At 33.7% G+C, this 21274-nt stretch overlaps 1 protein-coding gene across 7 annotated transcripts in view; it reads left to right on the top strand.

The window, feature by feature from the left end:
• The window catches only part of FSD1L (fibronectin type III and SPRY domain containing 1 like), a 51558-nt gene that overhangs the window by 15524 nt on the left and 14760 nt on the right, over positions 1–21274 (top strand). For 5 of the 7 annotated variants that reach the window (XM_036433151.2, XM_036433147.2, XM_036433150.2 and 2 more), the window contains exons 3-8: positions 1350–1481; positions 2489–2590; positions 9858–9880; positions 14124–14245; positions 15449–15658; positions 18739–18837. In XM_036433151.2, the coding sequence (XP_036289044.1) occupies positions 1350–1481; positions 2489–2590; positions 9858–9880; positions 14124–14245; positions 15449–15658; positions 18739–18837 (688 nt within the window). The remainder of the gene's footprint in view (positions 1–1349; positions 1482–2488; positions 2591–9857; positions 9881–14123; positions 14246–15448; positions 15659–18738; positions 18838–21274) is intronic. The other 2 variants (XM_045579946.1, XM_036433149.2) reach the window with 2 other exon arrangements.

Here is a 21274-nt window from a genome sequence, read left to right as displayed (position 1 = left end):
AAAGGTCAAGTGCCCAATATAGTGTTAACTATATTTACATAGTTGTCTAACAGGAAGAAGAGGAATATGTAAGGAAATGGTCCTGGATTTGGGGAGATAATCCATACTGTAAATAATCAAATAAGCTGGTGATGCTTTCCCATGAATGTGTCTTAATGAATTTAAAGGACAATTTTGTTTGTTTTTTTGTCAACAGTGAATTCTTTTCTATGGTTTTTGTTTGTTTTAACCTAGGTAATTGCCTGGTCCTTGGCCTGTTGGACTTAATAGTGATTGTATTTCACTTACTTAGTTTACTGTAATTAAAGTCAGTTCACTTCACCACTTTAGCAGTCTTTCTCAAACTACAAACTATTTTAATGGAAAATTTGGTGAATTCACAAATCCACTTTTTTAAAGTAAGCAAAACTCAGAGTTCTAAGACTCTTGATCTATGGGTAAGAGAATCATGACATTTGACATCTGAACAAAGAGACCAAAAGATAGAACTAGCCCAAAATATTTTTCTGATTGCCAGATTAATAGAACTATACCTTGGCATCCAGAAAAAAAAATAGAAGGGTAATTAAACTAGATTGGTCACTGAAGATGGGTGCATACAAGGGAGTGAGTAAGCCAGACACTATAAGAATGTGTCAGTTGGTTATTGAGGGGAAAAAGAGTAGTCCAATTTTGATAAGTAAATTGAAGTTAAGGAATTTACGTGGTTTGTCCAAAGTTGTATTATTATTGAATGATTGATGTGGGATTTAAGTCTTCTGCCTTCTAGACTGCATATTTTTTCTTCCACAGCTTGTTTTTTACCATTGTAAATAAACTAGTAAAATGATTAATACCACTTTTGGTAAGACTCTGGTGTGATGATGACTGGTTTTTATTAACATAAGCAAAAGTTTGAATTATGATATTACAATAAATTGTATAAAAATCTCTGAAATGTTTTATTAAAATGCTTCACTAATGATTCTGTTGCACAGTAAAGGTTGAGAACTACTGACTTAGGGTCTGCCTTTGAGCCTGAAGGTCTAGATAACTTGTCAACCTCAAGACAGCCTTTCACATTGTCCTATGGAAACAGCATTATAAAAGGTGAAGAGAGTATGGGCTATTCCATAAAAGGTTGCTTAACTCATAGTACAGCTGAAACACATACTATCAGCATTAACAACCAGCTTCTTCGATTTTTTGTGTTTTTAAAGTCTTGTATCAAATATTAGAATTCTGTTATTTTGATGATGTTAGGCTGAGATTTTATAATATGTATCTATTCTCTCTTTTGATAAATATATCTTAGTTTTTAATGTCTGACAGCTCTTCAGTAAAATAATTTTGTTTTGCTTATTAAATAGGAAAATTCTTCTAACATACTTTCAGAGCTAGATGAAGAATTTGATAGTTTATACTCTATATTGGATGAAGTGAAAGAAAGTATGATTAATAGTATCAAGCAGGAACAAGCTCGTAAATCACAAGAGTTACAGGTGAGATCATAAAACTATTTAAATATGAATAATTTTAATCTAATTCTTGATTTATTGAAAGCAAAAATTAGTGAATTCTTGTGTATAACTGCTTTTATCTTGTAGAAGAATGATTCTTACCTTTTTTGGGGTCATTAATATCTCATTTTTTAAAATTTCTAATAAAAACCAATGTGTGATTTACCCTCTTAACCATTTTAAAATGTACAGTTCAGTGTTACTATATTTACATAGTTGTGTAACAGATCTCTAGAACTTTTTCATCTTGCAAACTGAAACTCTATACCCTTGGAACAACTTCCCATTTGCCCCTCCTTCCACTGCGTGGCAACCACTATTGTATTTTCTGTTTTCATTATTTTGACTACCCTAGGTAACTCCTATAAGTGGAACCATAAAGCATTTGTCCCTTTTGTGACCAGCTTATTTCACTCAGCATAATGTCCATAAGATTTGTCCATCTTTAGCATGTGCTAGGATTTCCTTCTTTTTTATGACTGAATAATATTTCAATGTATGTACATACCACACTTAATTCATTTGTCTGTCTGTGGATATTTGGGGTTCCTTCTACGTATTGCCTATTGTGAATAATGCTGTAGTGAACATGGGTGTGCAAATATCTCTAAGATATTTTGTTTTCAATTCTTTTGTTTATATACCCAGAAGTGGTATTACTGGTTCATAGGGCAATTCTATTTTTAGGTTTTTGAGGAACTTCCATACTGTTTTCCATGCTGCTATAATATTACATTCCCACTAGCAGTGGAGAAGTTTCGGTATAGTCCCCTTTGTCTATTTTTGCTTATGATGTTAAGTATAATGTATTAAGATAATAAAAATTTGTTTAAAATATGACTTGTGATTATCTGCTTCATTAACTCTCTACAATATTTTTGTTCAGTTATTCTATTAAAATTCTTTGTAAGTTCATTATAACAGTACTGTATATTTAAGATTCTGATGGCAATAGGAAATTTTATTTTAATGATTAATTTTTTTTCTAGAGTCAGCTTAGTCAATGTAATAATGCCCTGGAGAACTCTGAAGAACTGCTAGAATTTGCAACACGGTCATTAGATATAAAGGAGGCTGAAGAATTTTCAAAGGTACAAAAAAATCAACCAAAAAATCTAAATTAAGCCACTTAAAAAGGAAAGTTTTGATTTTTAAAAAAAATGGTATTTTCCCTTTTAACTTTGGACTTAATCTAAAAAATATAAAGTCTAAAAAAAATATAAAGTCTAGTTTTGAATTCCTTTCTCTGAGCTGATTGGTAAACATCATCACTTGATGCAGATGAGCACTGCAATTTAGTGAGATCTTGATACTAAAGTTCTTATTAATCTTTTATCTTAAGAAATGGAACGTTTTATTAAAATATGAAAATGTAGCTCCCTTGTTTAGCGGAATGTTTGGTATAAAAATATGAACAGTAGAGCAAAAAAACTGTTAATGTTTTAACCTAGGTCCTGGTATTTAAGAGATTTTGAATTCTAGTTTCTAGTTTTATTTTATATAGAGTTTTCCAATGATTACCAATTGATCATTTCTGTTATATTTTATATACAATAAGGATGTTATATATATTGAAAATGGTGTGAAAAGAGTGGGAATTAAGCTATATAATTATAAAAATATAGATTAGTAATCTTATTAAGCTAAAATATTTTAGTTTGATGTTATTTTTCTTGGTCTTCCTGGACAAACCAGTGAGCTGCATTAGTGTTAGAAAGGTGGCTTTATAATCAGTTTGTGTCCACCGAATGTTTGCATTTTTATGATTTTTCTGTGAACTTGAAAGTAGAAAAATCTTTCTTGAGAAGGTAACATTTGTTGGTTTATATCCCTACATTTTAAAAATGAACTCTAAAAACTAATTTCTTTTAACAAAAATAATCAAAACAAAAGTTATTTTTCTATAAATCAGTGAGCTAATTAATTCTTTAATTTGTAGGTGGGTTGTGAGGAAATTCATCTTTGCATTTGGCAGTACTATATAAAGTAATTATGAGGGAACTGTATCATACTTTAAGGTACTTAAAAATATAAATATGTCTCCTATTTAGAGGATGTATATATGATAACTTTATAGCCAAATACATGCAGAAAGCAAAAGATGTCTGAGTTCTCAAGAACAGCGTCACAGAGTTCATGGGCAAGAGACATACCCTCTATTCAATAGCCTCAGAATCTGTTAGCTATTAATATGTACCTAGTACTAAAATTATTAGGTTTTTTTGTTTGTTTGTTTGTTTTCTAGCTGTCAGGAGTTCCCTTGTAGTGGCTAGAGCAGCTATTAATGACAAGGCATAGTCATGGAATTAATAGTTGAGAGCCTGAGAATGAGGAACAAACAGGACAACTATAAAATGTGTGCACAAATACAAAGATAACTTGCATTCCAGTTGAATTTAAATAGGTATTGATGCTTGGAAAAACTGATAAGAGTTTGTTTTTTCCAAGTTTCTCTCTTCATTCACATTTGAGTCCTTCTCTTGCCTTCCTCTCAAAGGCTATTATTCTCCTTTTCTCTTTTTGTTCTTTCCATCTTTGTTAATTAAAACTTGTTCCCAGCTATTTGTAAATAGAAAGGTTCTGATAAAATAAATCACATTGTGGTTTAAATATATTTTTTAATGTGCCAGTTGGCTTATCTTAATAGTTTTAATTTTGTCTTCCAGCATTTTGCAGTATTGCTTAATAGCTTAAACCATTTGGAGATGTGGTGAAATGAATTCAGTGTTTCCTAGCCAGAAATCTAAGTTTCTTATTTAAAAAAAAAAAAATGCTTAACTGAGAATTGCTTGCAATTTTCTGAGTATTTCCAAAGAGGATCCAGGTAAATGTTTGATTCCAAGTCAGAACCTAAGTTCACTTTCCTGGCCAGCTACATGGATAATAGGCTTGCCCCAAACACCTAATTGCTGAGAGAAAATGAAAAGATGACTTTGAAGATTAACTGTTGGACTAGCAGTATATTGCCAGATATTTGGAAAAAAGAAGTCCTTCTAAGGTATACTGTTTACAAATGTCCCATATTAAAGTGATTAAATCCAATTAATATAAATAGTTCATGGAGGCAAAAAAATATCATAGGCTAATATCCAAACCATTAATCTTTTTTAGACTTTGCTATCTTAAAAAAAGAATTTTAAGTATTGATATTTAAATGATCACATTGTTGTCCTTCAATATGAAAATTGTGTATGAAGCTATACTACTTACCAATAAAAATAGCACAAATGGAAAAATATTTTAAACATATTTTCACATTTTTTGTTATAAGTTTGGTTGACAGAAAATATATGAAGAAAGATCACCAGCAAATGAGATCTGATCATTAACTTTATTTCTGGATGGATGAATAGCCAAAACCCAACAAATCTGGGTTCTCTGCTAATAGCTGGCCTGCACCACACTGCTTGGACCCTTTGCCAAAATTAATATCCCTAACTTTCCCATCCTCTGAATCTAGAACTTGAATTCTACTTATGAAGAGCTGAGTCTGGGGGACAATTTTCAAGTCAATATAACTAACCAGACATTTTATCACAATCTTGCCACACATAACCCACTTCTTAGACTGGAAAGGATGGAATGGTTACCTGCCCAGCTGCCTACTATGAAATGAAATGTTACAGATTAAGGCAAAAAGGAAATATCTTCTACATTTGATCACAGATGAAAAATGAGCCTGGGTTTTGTGTACTTCCCACCTCTGACACACAATCATTGGAATATTGTTCAGTGAGTGTCAGGCTCTGACCTCTGGGAGGAGCAAATAAGGAAAGGGATAGAAGCTCCCTCAGTATTTCCAAGGGAGCAGAAGCTGCTTCTATGGACCAACTTCAGGAATGTGGGAGAGGAGAGGACCTTCACCAAAAGCATGAATGTTTCAGTTATGAAGGCAGTTTTTAAAAAAATCTAAATATTTGTTAAGAATAGCTCAAGCTACAATTTCCCCCCTCTACTTAATTTGAATGTTTATGTTCTATAAAAATGTAGTCTATTCTATAAATGTCCTTAGTCATAGAACAGATGTGAGCAATACTATATTCAAAGTTTATTTCAAGTTATTTACTGTGACTTTGTGAATGTGTTTTTAAAAATAGTTCTTTTTATAAACATTTATATTGAAATTATAAAGCTTCTAATGTATGGAAGCTTGGTATGCAGTGTTGTTTTCTTTGAAAGTTGGTATTTTTGCCTAAGAAAAAATAGCATTTTAAAGCTACCTCTTTTCACTCTCTGTAACTAAGTCTCCTTTATTCCCCAAATTATTTTCTTAATATGGCATTTTGGGGGTGAGGGTAGATTTCTCAATTATATATTATAAAAAAGTATTGAAAAAGTATTAAATATTTTCCCCTTATACATTTTCAGATTATCTCAAGGAAACATTACAAAATTATCTGTCCCAAATCCAGTAGGAAATTTTGAAGTATAAAACAATGGGAACATGTAGATAAGGCTGGAAAAGTTTCTCAGTGTTGTGTGGCATTCAGATTTTACTAGGAATTCTATTGGGCTTTACTGCAAATCAAAATAAAGATAAATCCTCTCAGGAAAATACCAGTTTTGACATCTAGCTTTTGCTAGATTCATCCGTTTGACAGGGTTAATGTATTTTTCTCTCAGCAATTATAATTTAGAAATAGATATTGATATATTCTTATTTTGGTTCCTGATTATCAGTGCTCTCTGATTTTAACTCTTTGCTGCTTCTTTTCCATTTCAGCCCATATTTCAGAAAATTCTATTGTTAAGATGCTTAATTTATTTTGGATACTTTTTAAAAGTTATCTACATATAAGATGGCTTACGATGGACTTTCAGGTTTGGAAGATAGCTTAGTGCTCATCATTTTATATATGAGATAACTGAGTTCTAATAGAGTTAACTATTAATAACTTGCTAAGTTCATGTAATGGGCTGAAACTCAGATCTCTTAAACTTTGGTCATTGCTTCTTATTTTTTGCTGATGAGTTAAAACAATCTCTACTGATTGGGAAGAAATTTGGAAATCTCAAATTTTGTTCTATTTGGGAAAATGATTCATTGAGTACAGTAAGCAAAGCCTAAAACTTCTTTTACCTGTGTTTAGAAAACACTATTCAATTTAGCTGCTCCATAACTAGAATTATTTTAGAATACTTTGCTTCTAACATCTATCTATCTATGTAAAAGCCTGAGACTGTTATGACCAGTCACTATGACATGTACTGACCACCAGGGGGCAGATGCTCAACACAGGAGCTGCCCCCTGGTGGTGGTCAGTGCACTCCCTCAGCCAACCTCCTGTGGTTGGCCAACCTCCTGTGGTCCTTCACCCTGGACCAGGCAAGTCAGCCCTGATCGCCAGCCAGGCCGAGGAACCCCACCTGTGTATGAATTTGTGCACTGGGCCTCTAGTCTTTCTATAAAAAGAGAAAAATGAGAGTTTAAGAAAGAACATAGAAACAATAAGATCTTAACCCTCAAAGGGCTGGATAAAGTCTTGGAAGAAAAAAGTTTTTATATCCACTAATTGCAGATTAAAAATGAGAAATTAGGAAAAGATCTTGTTTGTCTTTATATTTAATTTGTAATTATGAAGAATCATTTGTGATTACTACTACATTGTACCCTTACTACAATTCTTTTTAGCGTCTTAGGTGATAAAGATCAGAATTATAAGGTTTTTGAAAACAATTAATGGAGAGATGGAGGAAGGGAATGAAAGAGATAAAAGGAGTCATGTCTGATATGATCAGAGGGAAATGAAATGTTGGCAAACGATATTTCATTAGAAAGTTGAAATAGAAATAGTGATTGAAATTGAAATAGAAAATAATCATGTTAAGCAAGGTAATATGACTAATACTTCTTGAAGGCTTTCCAGTGATACACAGTATCATAACCTAAAATTCTAAGTATTCACTGATGCTTCTTCATAGCTTACTAAGTGGAATTATGTAGTTGCTAATAAATGTACTTAGAAAGCAGAGATGTTTAAGTGACAAAATGCCTAACAGTTGAAATTGAAACTTAGAGGAATCAAGCAACGTTGCAATGTGTATCTTTTAGACAGTTTTCAGCTTTGGGAGAAGAAATTCCAGGAAAAAAAATTAACCTGTTTTCCAATTCAAGACATTTTTTTTTAAATTGGGCCTTATTAGAGAAATATTTTCGGAATTTGAGACTTTCTACTCTTTATCATTGTACAGAATAACTTTTTCAACCTTCCTGCATTTGCACAGTGAATGTACTATAAAAAATTGAACCTAAATAAAAGAAGAAGCACTGAGTCTCCAGCTTTACCAACCGGGTATAAACCAACAGTTTTTCCTAAATCAGTTGGCTTTTTATCTATTCATTTCTGCTTGTCACAAACAGCCAGGTACATTAGATGATAACATGAAAGCTTTATATGCATGTGTACATGTGTACACTTGCACACACTAAAAATGACATTTTAGTAAGTTAAGTACCACTAGAAACAAAAATATGGTAAGTTTAAAAAATTGTGATGGGCTTTATATTGTTGGGTTATTTGAGAGACACTGGTTAGTAATATCCCTTTAACCAAGTTCCGAAAAAGTTGAGAAATAAAATAAAACAATAAAGCTAATAATAGGCCAAATATTGTTAAAATGATATTGGAGAATTTGGCTTATATCAATGGGCAAACTTCCCTAATTGTAGAAACGGACAGGTTTACCTCAGGTGTCTTTGGGGGTAATCTGTTTCAATGAAACTTACTGCATCAAGGGAAAGAACAGAATATATGTTCTCTGTGGGCAAGCAAGCTGTCAGGAAAAGGGAAAGGTGCTGAGCTATTTATTTCTAGTGTCTCCTTCCAAAGTCAGTCAGTCAGATTAGGTCATAGCGCCTTTCCAAGAGAAATGAGGGAGCAGAGAGGCTAAGGGATAATGCTAGTGGAGCTTCTCCCTATGTGAAGAAACATCAACTACAGAGAAGAGTCTCCTCTTCCCGTTGACACATATTAAAAGCTTTGGTTTGTAACACTAGCTGTAATGACAGGTGCTTAAAAACAAACAAACAATGTAATTGACCACTATAACATTTCTTATCCTAGTAACAAAATAGTGTCATGATTATAGATATCATAGCATTGGGTTGTCTGCTGCAGAATGTGGAGCTTAAAAAGGGTCTTTAGAAACAGTAAGGACTCAAATCCCTCAATAAAGAAATAGAATGATTAGTATACTGGGCCACAGGATTGATTATGATAGTGCTGGAACTGCATCATATGCTGATCTAAATTGCAGTTTTGTTCTTTTGTATAGAAAGATTCTCATATCAGAATATTCTAGGGTGGGTTTAAAAATGATTGTTAGTACGGACAATGTTAAAACCGAAGACGAGGGGCAACAGAAGCTTTGTTATATATATTTACTGTTGATTTACATTTAATAATTATTAAGTATTGCTGTGTGCTAAGCTTTATGCTAGACACTGGGGATGGAATGTCAAGTAAAACATGATCTTCATGGATATATCATTAATTACTCTGGTCAGTATGGAAAAAAAAACTTTTGGTGGATATATTATATTGCATGTGAATACAAAGGGGAAAATAGTTTTTATTTGTATTTTTCTGTGACTGTCAGCAAGTAATAGCTCTGTCCCCTTCCTAAACTTATGCTAGCATTCTAAAAAAAAAAAAAAAAAAAAAAAAAAAAAAAAAAAAAAAAAAAAAAAGTCATCTGAGAGAAGATCCCATTGCTCCAAGTATTTTTCAGGTTTCTCCTTTGAATTTTTGCCATTAGAACTTACTTTTTGAGGGTAAAGGAATGTAGAACTGCAGCCTAGTTTTATGTTAGCAGGCAAGCTCTCAGAATACAGTCTTTGCTCAGTGAAGGCAGATAGAGAAAACTTGGAACAAACATTATGAAGTGGTGAGAGAGGTCTCTGAAGAAAACTGGAGAGTAGATTTGAAATATGTAAAAAAAACAACAACAAAAAACAAAACAACAAAAAAAAAAAACACACATCAGAATGCATAGAAATGGGTGCCCGGGAAGGAGAGGGTGGTTCTAGTGGAGGAGTGACTGAGTGAAAGTGCAAGTGTGTTATGATAATTTTAAGGTAAGAAAAAACATTTGTAGTCATCTGGTTTTAGTTGGAAGTGTTTGTTTTCCCTCCTTTTAAGGTGGTATATATGAGTTCTAGATTTTCTACTATAATTCTAACATCACATTATGCAAGCTGATACAAACTGTACAAATTTCCTATAATTTATGTTTTGGTGAATATGAACTAATCTGTTCCAGGGTTTATATCCTAACTTTTCTTGCATGTCACTGCCATTGAAACTTGCATGAAAAGCACTAACTGCCTTCTTTCTCTCCTCCCTGATCTGCTCCAAGGCTGCCAGACAGATCAAAGATAGGTATGGAATAAAACCTACATTTTTATTTATATTGATATTGAAATCAGAAATGAAATTCAAGAACAGTTTCTTGCTAGGCTCTTAGTAAAAACAAAAATACCTGAAGGTCAAATAAAAAAAATGTCTTCTGCATATTTTAAATAATAAGCAATATGTTAGCAAGATTTTTTAAAAACATAGTTCTGGACAATTATGTACTTCCAAAAGAATTTCATTTCTGGTATAATATAGTTAGTTTTAGTATTAGTTTTACTACAGTTCTTAATTGACTATGCTAATGGTGGGGAACCAATTTGAATAATTAAAAAATATTCCTGGAATGCATTTTTTGTTGTTCTTAAATTTTATATGGGTGTCACAGCATTTTATATCATCTTCAGGAGTTAAAGCTCTCTCACTGCTTTCCTGGTTAACACCTTTGTATTCTCATTTCATCCTGTTCCTGGTGCCATCTCTTTCTCTTTCTAATGCCACTACTACCCATTTATGGGAAGAGACTATTACAGAAAATAATGAAAAACTCTAGTTTATAAGGTCTCTCTCATTGATAGAGTCAGGATTAAGAAAGGAAACTGAGTATTTGCTATAATGAATACACCAAAAGGCTAAAGGAGCTGCTGGCAATTTTGGATTGGGTTACCGCAAGAGGGATGGCTCTGATCTGCTTGGCTAGTCACTGACCATTGACTCCATTGAGGTGATCACTTAGGTTTCTTCATTGGAGGATTATGAGAGGTTCCGAAAGGCACAGCTCTTCAAATACCTACTCTGAATCCTAGATGAAATTATTCATCAGATAATTTAAAAATTATTCATTGTAGGTTGTGTGAAAACCAGTGTCTCTGTTGTTAATCTTAGCTGAAGACTTCAATTTTGGGTTTCTCTCATGTCTGTTTATTTCACTAGAGGCAAGATTCACATGACAGCCATAGCATTTTTAGTACAAATATTAATTTTTATATTTTTTGTAAATTTTATATGAGGGATTGATTAAAAACATGGATCATTGTTATAAATCCTAAATTTAGAAAGGAGATTATGAGAGTTTGAGAGTTTGAAGGTGAAAGTATGGGTGTTTAAGGATTGGATACTAGGTAGTTTTTTTGGATAAGGTAGCTTTGGGTTGTGTTTGTTGGAATTCACTGTGAGTGATCCTTCTTCCCAAGCTGGCTAAATTATTATTCAATTTAGCCACTTACTCCATTCGAACTCTGGTCCCTGATTATCTGGGCGTAATCAGGCTTTGGGCTGTCCAAAGACTTTGTGAGAGACCTTGCAATATCCTTCCTTGTTCTTCTCTATGGTTTTGTGCTTCCCAGAATTCTGTCCTTACCCCTGACCATCCAGATTTGTTGGCCAGAATTTAATGTAATGATCAGTGTTCACGGCTGAATGTATTCTTCAGTGAAACTTGATTTCTTTTCCTCTTCTTCTAAGCCAACTGGTTGACTTGATTTCATCAGTATCCAAGGGATCTCAGAAATCATAATTTCTTTTTTTGGCCAGAGCAAACTCCATTTATTTGTTTGTTTATTTTGTTTTGTTTTTTCAGAATCTATACTGTTTTTTTAGGCTGCCCACAAAAGGTTTACTTCTTACCTAAGGAACATTTCTGGGTTTGGGATTAATTTTTTAAGTTTGATTTTTAGTTTCATAATGTCCAGTTTCTCTGATACAGTTTTTAGGTACTTTCAGGAAGCAAGCTTCTGGAATTACATTATTGCTGTTCATAATATGAAAACAGAGAATCATAATAATTATTTTTACTAACTGAAGAAAGGATTATTCCCATAGGTTGAAAGTGGTTTTTTAAGGAAGCGTGTGTAACATCTGAGCAAGGAATCAAATATATGAAAAGGAAAGTATCTGTGAGAACTCAGTATTATCATTTGGTATGACAGAAGTTGTACACAGGAGGAATAATGGAGTGACAGGAAACACTGAAGACAGAAATGAGAAGATGATACATAGCAGATCTCTTTATAAAGCACTGGTATACACGTCTGGGTGCTTAGTAATGTTGGAAGATGATTAGTTGAGTTATGTTGTGGGAGTTACTAGTTCTTGAAGGAAAGGGGTCATGAAAGGAAGAGTTGTTAATTAGGTAGGTAGTTTGAGGAAATTAAAAATGTCCATCTATATGTTTTGCAGCTATTTTATCTTTGCAGAAATAAAATGGAGAAGTGTGAGCCTTGTATTCGGCTTTACCATTAGAAATAAATCAAGAAAGTCAGGGTGAATTAAAAGATTTGTAATGACATGGATCCTGTAATACAATTATCTATGGATTTCAGATTATTAGTTTGGGCTTTGAGGCACAATTGTCTAAATGTATTCAGTTTAGAAATAAAATGTTCAGTCTTTTGAAAGATTATAGCATTGTTATATATCTAACTTGATTTATGGAGACTGACATTTTCATTGACTAGAAAATGAAGGTCATTATTCTTGTTTTTTTAGACTTTGATAAACCTTTCTGTTGCTTTATGGGAGAACATTCTTTTTCTTTGAGGCCTTAGTGATTAAATAAAGTTTTGCAGGTAAAGTTTTAGAATTAACTTTCCTAAAATACTTTCAGATATTTTTTCTCAAAAGTTCAAAAAATACATTTTAATAATCAGGTTTAGAAGCAACTAAGTAGGTTTAAACCCATTCGTTGATCCTATGGGCATTTACTAATTAACTATCTGAATATAGCTCTTTCAGAAGTCTTTGAATCAAAAGTTAGTTGGGGCTGTAAAGAACAAAAGTATGTAAGACAGCCTTTCTTCTTAACTCCTTATTGATACCATCTGAAATTTTATTATTGAGAACCAGCAGCTTAAAATAATATGTGAGAAACAGTGTTATGACTGGAGTTCAGTAAATGTGAATTTCCTTCTCTATAAATTGTATTTAAGTATAACACTTGTTTTTTGATAAATATATCAGTTAACTTTGTTTCTAAATAAAGTGATTACTTTCCTAGTTTTAAAAGTAATAGAATACAGCAATAGTTAGACATTTTTTCATCCTAAAATGACTGACTACAGCAACAAGTTTGATATCTTTTAAATAATTGATTTCTAGAGTAGATTTGGCAGATCTGAATGACTAGACCTGCAATTCTCTTTGTTCCTTCAGCTCTATTTACTTCCTCTCCCAAATTGTGTACTAGGAGGACAACACTCATGAATATTACCTTTGTATTATTCTTTGACAAAAGATAATAAAGGAAGCTACTATGTGATACTTGTGGAAATTTATTATAATATGAAAAACTGAAATTTGAGACAAAATGACAAATTAATAGAACATGATAATTTTTAATACATATTTTTAAAATATATTTTTATTGATTTCAGAGAGGAAGGGAGAGGGAGAGGGAGATAGAAACATCCATGATGAGAAAGAATCATTGATCGGCTGCCTCCTGCACACCCCACTCTGGGGATCCAGCCCACAACCTGGGCATGGGACTGGGAATCGAACATGTGAAATCCTGGTTCATTGGTCGACGCTCAACCACTGAGCTATGCTAGCTGGGCCAAATATGATCATTTCCTTTATTCCCAGTTTTAATTGACAGAACAGGTTCCCCATACTGTGGATTAAATGAGGTCTGGTATGGCTTCTTTCTTTTTTTGTTTTTGTTTTTTTATACCACATTCATCTAATAAATATTTATTGAACTGCTATTTCTATGTGTGGTTTCGCAGTGGTGTTTCTCCTATATTCTTCCATGTAGCCGATGTTGACAATCAGAGTGACACCTACTAGTGATTTCACTTCTCTCCTTTCTCATCAATGACCTGTCCTTAGCAGCTACTAAGCTATGCAGTATTTGGTCAGTGTACCTCTACTCTTATTTGAGGACACATGGAGTAGCTGTTACTACTTGGCATATGAAAAGGAGTGAGGCTGGCATCAGGAAGTCAGTAAGCTTGAGTATACAGAGATTTAGATGGCTGTTGGGTCTGTTAAAGATTATTTATACTGAATATTTGTCTCTTTTGATACTTGTATTTGTATGCAGTTTTATAAAACTGACTGGAGGAAAGTTTCTTTAAATTTAGATACACTTTACAGTTTTTTTATTTAGTTAATTTTCAAAGACTAAACAAATTTCTATTTAGTTTTGTTATCTTTATTAAAATTTCTGAAATCATTAGAGCGAAATCATTTTTATCTTTTCATTTTATAAATGAAATATATGGTACTTCCCATTCTTTTATTTTTAAAAGCATGTTTATATTTGCCGTAGAGTAACGATGGCTTCAGCCTTTCGCCTTTCTTTGAAACCAAAAGTCAGTGACAGCATGACTCATTTAATGGTGGATTTTTCTCAGGAAAGACAGATGTTGCAGACTTTGAAGTTTTTGCCAGGTGAGTAATTTACATATATTTCATGTAAATTTATATATAAAAGTATATTTTCTGCAAGATTTTTCTGTATAAATATTGGAAGGTAAATATTAAAGAAATATAGCATAATTTTTTCATTCTAGGAATAATTAAATTTGCTAGACTTAATTTTTAGAGAATTATTTTACTGGTAGTTAAAATTCCATTTTTAAGAATCCCATTAAGGAATACATTTTACTGTTAGTTTGACATAGCAGTACACCACAATTTAATGCACTGGATCCTGCACCCAGACTTCTTACAATAGATTTTAATCTTGGCTGCCACTTACTTGCTGTAATTGCTTGCTAATTTCAGGAAAATTTTCATTGATTCTTTGGGTTTTCTCCATAGATAATCATGTCATCAGCAAATAAAGACAGATCTATATACCTTTTACTTTCTTTTCTTGTCTTACTGCATTTACTACAACTTTCAGTACACTGATAGATAGCAGTGTCACTAAAACTTTTTTCAGTGACAAAATTTTTAAATACAATACCTGCACAGTTTCACACATTTCAGACACATCTGTATCAGTGAAAGACTATAGTCTCCAGTTAGCCTGTTGATATGTAAATGAAACATCTGTTAATGTTGAGGAGCTATGGAAAAATCTTATGGAAAAGAAGTTGATCAGTGTTCATACATGATAATTGTGACACATTTATCCCTATCTTAATGAGTCAGAAAACTCTTTGAAAAACACCTTAAAATTCTTAAGTATTTGGGTGTTGAGGAATTTAGTTTTGTTTAGTGCTGAGGAATTACAATTATTTTATAAACAAGATTTTTAAAATACATTGAAAATACCTTGAATTATTTTAATTATTGGCATTAAAGTAAGTTATTTTCTCAATAGTTATTTAATTTGTAATCTATAGCTGTTTGAAATAGATTAAAAGTACATGTTGAGAAGTAACAAGTCATTCTTGATTCTTTATTCTTAGCGTGTTTGAATTGCTTTTTGCTAACTAGGATTTAATAAACTTTGAATAAGTATATGAAAAGACTTTTAAACATGAATTTTTAAACAGAGCTTTGAAAAACATATTGTATGCATAGGATATCTCTTCTCTTGCCTGATTCAATTGAATTATTCAAAAGCAACATGAAAAACCATAGTTTGAATGACAGATTATATATTGGGTTACTACTATAATAGCCTTTTTCTTTTTCCTTCAGTCCCCAAAGCTCCAGAGATAGATCCAGTAGAGTGTTTGGTGGCTGACAATGCTATAACAGTAGCTTGGAGAATGCCAGAAGAAGATAATAAGATTGACCATTTTATACTGGAATATAGGAAAACTAATTTTGATGGACTTCCACGTGTAAAAGATGAGCGGTGTTGGGATATAATTGATAATATTAAGGGTAACGAATATACACTGTCAGGTAAATGACTGCATTTCATGAATCTTTCTCAGAAAATAAATGTAATTGAGAAAATATTTTATGTTACTTTAAAAGATAATGTTAAGTTTCTTTAACCGATTTTTTATGTATTCATTATAGAAGTGAATTTCTCTTCTAAAATTTAAATTACTTTGGATATTTGCAGCCTGGTAAAACAATGTATGTAGAACAAGCATGAAGAGTTGTTCTGGAAACAATATTTCTGAATAACATTTAATTTTTACCTTGGTTTTCTAACAACCCAAAAACTGTCAACTTTCTAGATGTACACACTTCTCCACAAATATAGTTGCCTTTAATCCTTTTAGGATTACCTTCACAATAATACTTAGAGTAGAACTGTGACTTGGTATTAGAAATTTGTATGTTAGCCTTATGAAAGTCTTTAAAAATATATCTCCATATATAGGGGACTTTGTGTATTTGAAATGACTAATTGTTACCTGAGTTGGTAAATGCTTCTTATGAATGATCAATAACATTAATAACTACTATTATTGAACACTTACCATTTGTCAGGAGCTAGACTGAAATGTATTTCATAGTACATCTCAATTAACCAGTATAATATATCTCATTTAGAATTATGAGGTTGGTTTTATTATTTCTGTTTTACAGATTGAAAACTGTAGCTCTGTCATGTTGAAAGTCCCACAGCTAGTAATTTTAGACTATTTTAATCTAGACATGACTAACTTCAGAGTTTTGCTATTAAACTATATGCTTCACTTTTCTTTAAATCTATTTTTCACAAAAAATGACAGTGTTTCATAAATATAAAATTCCTTTGGGTGTTTATTTTCTAGAAATTGAATATGTTATTTTAAATTTCAGCTTCTATCCTTGAATACAAAAATTACTTTTATTTATTTATTTATTTTTAATAAATTTTTATTGTTCATATTATTACAAATGTTCCTTTCCCCCCCTTCTCACCCCACCCTCTGCCCTTTCCCCACCCCCCCATTGTCCTCATCCATAGGTGCACAGTTTATGTTCAGTCTCTTCCCACATCCCCCACTCCCCTTTTCCCCAAGAATAAACAGTTCACTCCCCTTCCATATCTCTGATTCTATTATATTCAACAGTTAATATTGTTCCTCAGATTTTTTTTTTGTTTCCTTGGTTTTTAGATTCACTTGTTGATAGTTACGTATTTGTTGTTCATAATTTTTATCTTTATTTACTTTCTCTTCTGAAAGAACCCCCTTCAGCAATTCATATAATTCTGGTTTGGTGGTGATGAACTCCTTTAGCTTTTTTTTATTAGTGAAGCTCTTTATCTGACCTTCGAATCTGAGTGATAGCTTTGCTGGATAGATTATCTTTGGCTGTAGGTTCTTGCTATTCATCACCTTGAATATTTCTTGCCATTCCCTTCTGGCCTGCATGGTTTCTGTTGAGAAATCAGCTGACAATCGTATAGGTGCTCCTTTATAGGTAACCACCTTCTTTGCTCTTGCTTCTTTTAATATTCTCTCTTTGTCTTTTGCTCTTGGAATCTTAATTATGATTTGTCTTGGTGTGGTCCTCTTTGGATTCCTTTTATTTGGAGTTCTGTGTGCTTCCTGGACTTGTAAGTCCAATTCTTTCAACAGGTGGGGGAAGTTTTCTGTCACTATTTCTTTCAGTATGTTTTCGATATCTTGCTCTCTCTCATCTTCTGGGACCCCCATAATTCTGATGTTGGATCGTTTGAAGTTGTCCCAGAGGTTTCTTACATCATCTTCAACTTTCTGGATTCTCTGGCCTTCTTGTGTCTGCGGAGGAGTGTCTTCTGGCTCTTTATGTTCCAAATCTTTGACTTGATTCTTGCGATCTTCCATTCTGTTTTTAGGACTCCATAAAATATTTTTTATTTCAGACAATGTATTCTTTATTTCTTGTTGATCCCTTATTATTTCTAGTTGATCCCTTTTCATATCCTCATAGGTCTTGTTTATTTTATCGGCCTTTTCTAGGAGATTCTTGAACAACCTTATAAGTGTGGTTTTGAACTCTATATCCAGTCGCTTTTTGTCCTCCATTTCTTTTGTTTGTGATCTATTTGGTTTAGGCATTTAAGGCAGCTTTCCTGATGGGGCGGAGTTTCAGGGTGGAGCCTACAGCCTTGGCTTCCGTCAGCCCCGCCCTATGCGACTCCTGAGACTCAGGGTCCTTCAGTACTTGTTGCGAGCGCCTCTGAGAGAAAGGTGCCCTCGATTTTCGCCTGCTGCCAAACTGTCTATGCTCTCCCCCAATGAGTCCGGTATTGGGGTTCAGTTCAGTTGGTAGTGGGATTGGAGGTGGCGTTCAGAGCAGTCTGGAGCCCCTGTCTCCTTCCTATCAGGGCAATCCCGCGGCACAGCCGGCCGGCCCTTCTCTGCGCGCAGTGTGTGGGCCTCCGGGACCTCCTTTCGCCGCTTCCCCGGAGTCCCTATGGATGAGCCTGGGTCCCCGGGGTCTGGCCTAGAATTGGGGTTCAGAGCAGTTGGAGCTGGGCCCAGCACAGTCGGAGCTTTTCTCTCCTTCCCGCTTGGGACCGCCAGCCAGGCACTCGGCCTCCCTCCTCTCCGGCTCCGTCCTCTCCACACGCGCCCCCCGTGTCTCCGTACCTTGGGCTTTTACAGCTCCTCCGCGCTTCCTTCTGGTTTTCTCCTTGCTTCTTGTTGTAGAATTTCCAGTCAGTCAACTTTCCTGTAGTTCTGGGTAATGTCCATTTTATATTTTAGTTGTATTTTATTGAAATTGTTGTGTGCGGCTGCGGCTAGTTGCCTACCCGAGCAGCCATCTTGGATTCTCCTCCAAAAATTACTTTTAATAAGGCTTGACAGAACCTCTTATCACTAGGTTTTAAAAAACTCATTGATAAACTGTATAACTTATTTTGAAGAAAACAATAGATAAATCATTATTCCTCTGACTTCAGGCATTATTATTGTTTTAACATAAATTTATATTCTTCCTGAGTAAAGAGAAAGTTCTACAAAGGGAAAAATATTTGTCTTAAGGTTCGTACTCCTACTTTTGGAGTAGATTCCTTTATTTTTCATGTCTGAAAACCATTTTCATTTTTTCAGGTTTAAGGTTTGATTCAAAGTATATGAATTTCAGAGTGCGAGCTTGTAACAAAGCTGTGGCTGGAGAGTGTTCTGACCCAGTGACTCTAGAGACCAAAGGTAAGGTCAGTAGCTATGTATGCAGCATCTGGATTTATCTGAGGCATGGTTCTATCCCTCCTTCCCCCACCCGGAATTCCCAACAACAGGAATTTTAAGATGGAGAAATTAGGACTATAGTAGTGCTTGCATTAATTTTTCCTTTATCATGGTGATCAGATAGGTAAAATAGACTGAGATGATAGTGTTATATTCTCAGGTAGCTGCTTAGTTTACAAATTTCAGTTTAGTATAAATACATAAACATCATTGAGATGTGTCCAATGTTTTCCCAGGGAATGGATTATGGCTCAGTAATGGGGAAGTGTCTTTTCATTTAGTTCAGGTTCTCTGTTTTCTTAAGTCTTATTGTAGAAATTAACATTTATATAGCTTATTAATGTTTATAAATCACTCTTCACAGTTCTTCATTTGATCATTAAGACTATTCTGAGAGATCAGTAGAATAGATATTACTGATAGCCATTTTTCAGAAGAAAGTGAAGTTTATATAGTATGTTAAGTGACTTGTGTATGATACCTGGAACTAGCTTGGAGATGTGAATAAGGATCTGTTTCAAGTTCTGTGCCAGCCCCTTTGAGGGCATGAATTTTGGTGCCTAAAGTCTTTGAGAGCAATTTGGATTAATTAAAACTCCCTAGAGTTTTATTTTAGCTTTCACATTTTAATACAGAAAATGTTTCAGATATTTACCAATTTGAAGTTTATAATGCTGGAGATCTTACCAGTTGTGAAATGATAATTGAGGTGGTTTACTTCCAGAATCAGATTCCACACATCTCTGTGGTGTTTATGTATTTATACTAAACAGATTTGTAAACTAAGGGTTTGTAGAGAAAGACTAGTTGATTCTAGTGTTTTCAAACATTTCTTACTATGGGATAGACCCCCTGGGGTGTGGATAGACTGAAACTGAACCTGAGGCCTATTGAACAGTGATTTTGAACTTCAGGGAGATCCAGAATAAACTGTCTTTTAGATATCGATGGGTCACAGATTTTCTAAAGCTATTCCATAGCACAGGAGTAGCTATTAATGAGAGCAGGAGCTCCAGACGAAAAGTCTAGATTTTTAAAATAATGACATGTTGAACAATTGTTTATTGATTTTCTTGGCCTGATGCATGCAGTCCTTATTGACCAACCAATAGAAATAAGTGTATAAACAAAGAACTGGAGAAAAAAGGAGAGGAATGGAGATTAAATAGTTGAGGACTACCAAAGTTCATAACCTGCTACCTATGGTGCTTGATGTGAAAAATAGTGAATATTATCTGTCTCCCCAGTGTATGTGGCACTATTTCTTCCATCATTAGAATTGTCAAAAGTGGTGCATAATGTAAGTTTTTATGACCAGAATTTTAAAAGTATAGTATCTCTTACTTCTTGTAAAGGTAAATGCTATGATACTAATTACAATTTACTCTGTGGACTCAAATAGTAATGGCTATAATATTTTACAATACCAAGAAAGCAGCCACCGATACACATTAAACCCTTGAAATATTCCTGTGCTCTGAGTTTCTTAGTACTTTGTTATCACAGACTTTTAAAGATATGGAAACTAACATCTAGCTATATTATAGGGCTTATATAAGAGACAGGACTAACATTTGACATCTCACTGTTGGAGCCAGTCTTTTTAAAAAACAAAACAACTATGCAGTGTTATCCCTTTTACCTTAGCCTCTATGACTCAGTTGAGGTCCCATAAAAAAGATAGCATGAGAGAGAGAGAGAGAGAGAGAGAGAGAGAGAGAGAGAGATTGATTACATACCCGGGATTAAAACCCATGTCTTTTCGTTTGGATGCTGTGGTATTTGATAAGTCTGGTCTCAAGTGTCTTGGAGGTGATACCTTTTCTGTCACTATTTACTCCATCCTTCTCCATCATATGACACATTAGAGAACTGCCTGAGGATTTTTTACTTTTTTTAAATCATTTTTTAAATCATTTTTTTAAAACCAGCCTTTCAATTTTAACAGTTGAATTGATGGCATCTTTGAGTTAAATCCATTTTTTCATTCTCTCAAAAATATGAATGCCCTCACATGCATTAAATTACCTAATAGTAATATAGAGGTTAACCCTGTTTTCTTTTTTATATATATACTAAAGGCTTGGTGCATGGATTCATGGGGGTCCCTCGGCCTGGCCTGCGCCCTCTCACAATTCAGTACTCCTTGAGGAATGTTGGAGGCCCAGTACATGAATCCATGTACTGGCCCTCTACTATGCATATAAGATCTTTGGTTAATTTCTTGCTGCCCTTCCCCCCCTCTTGTGTTCCATGTTTCTATGCCTATGCATTGAGTGTCTGCCCTCTGGAGGTTGTGCGTGTCATAGCTACTGGTTGAACAGTCAAACAGTCAGACACTTAGCATATTAGCCTTTTATATATAAAGACATGTTTTTATCAACTTTAGAGAGAGGAA

This window comes from Pipistrellus kuhlii, unplaced genomic scaffold (genome assembly GCF_014108245.1).
Source record: "Pipistrellus kuhlii isolate mPipKuh1 unplaced genomic scaffold, mPipKuh1.p scaffold_m20_p_12, whole genome shotgun sequence".
Lineage (NCBI taxonomy): Eukaryota > Metazoa > Chordata > Mammalia > Chiroptera > Vespertilionidae > Pipistrellus > Pipistrellus kuhlii.
This window is presented reverse-complemented; position numbering and strand designations above follow the sequence as displayed.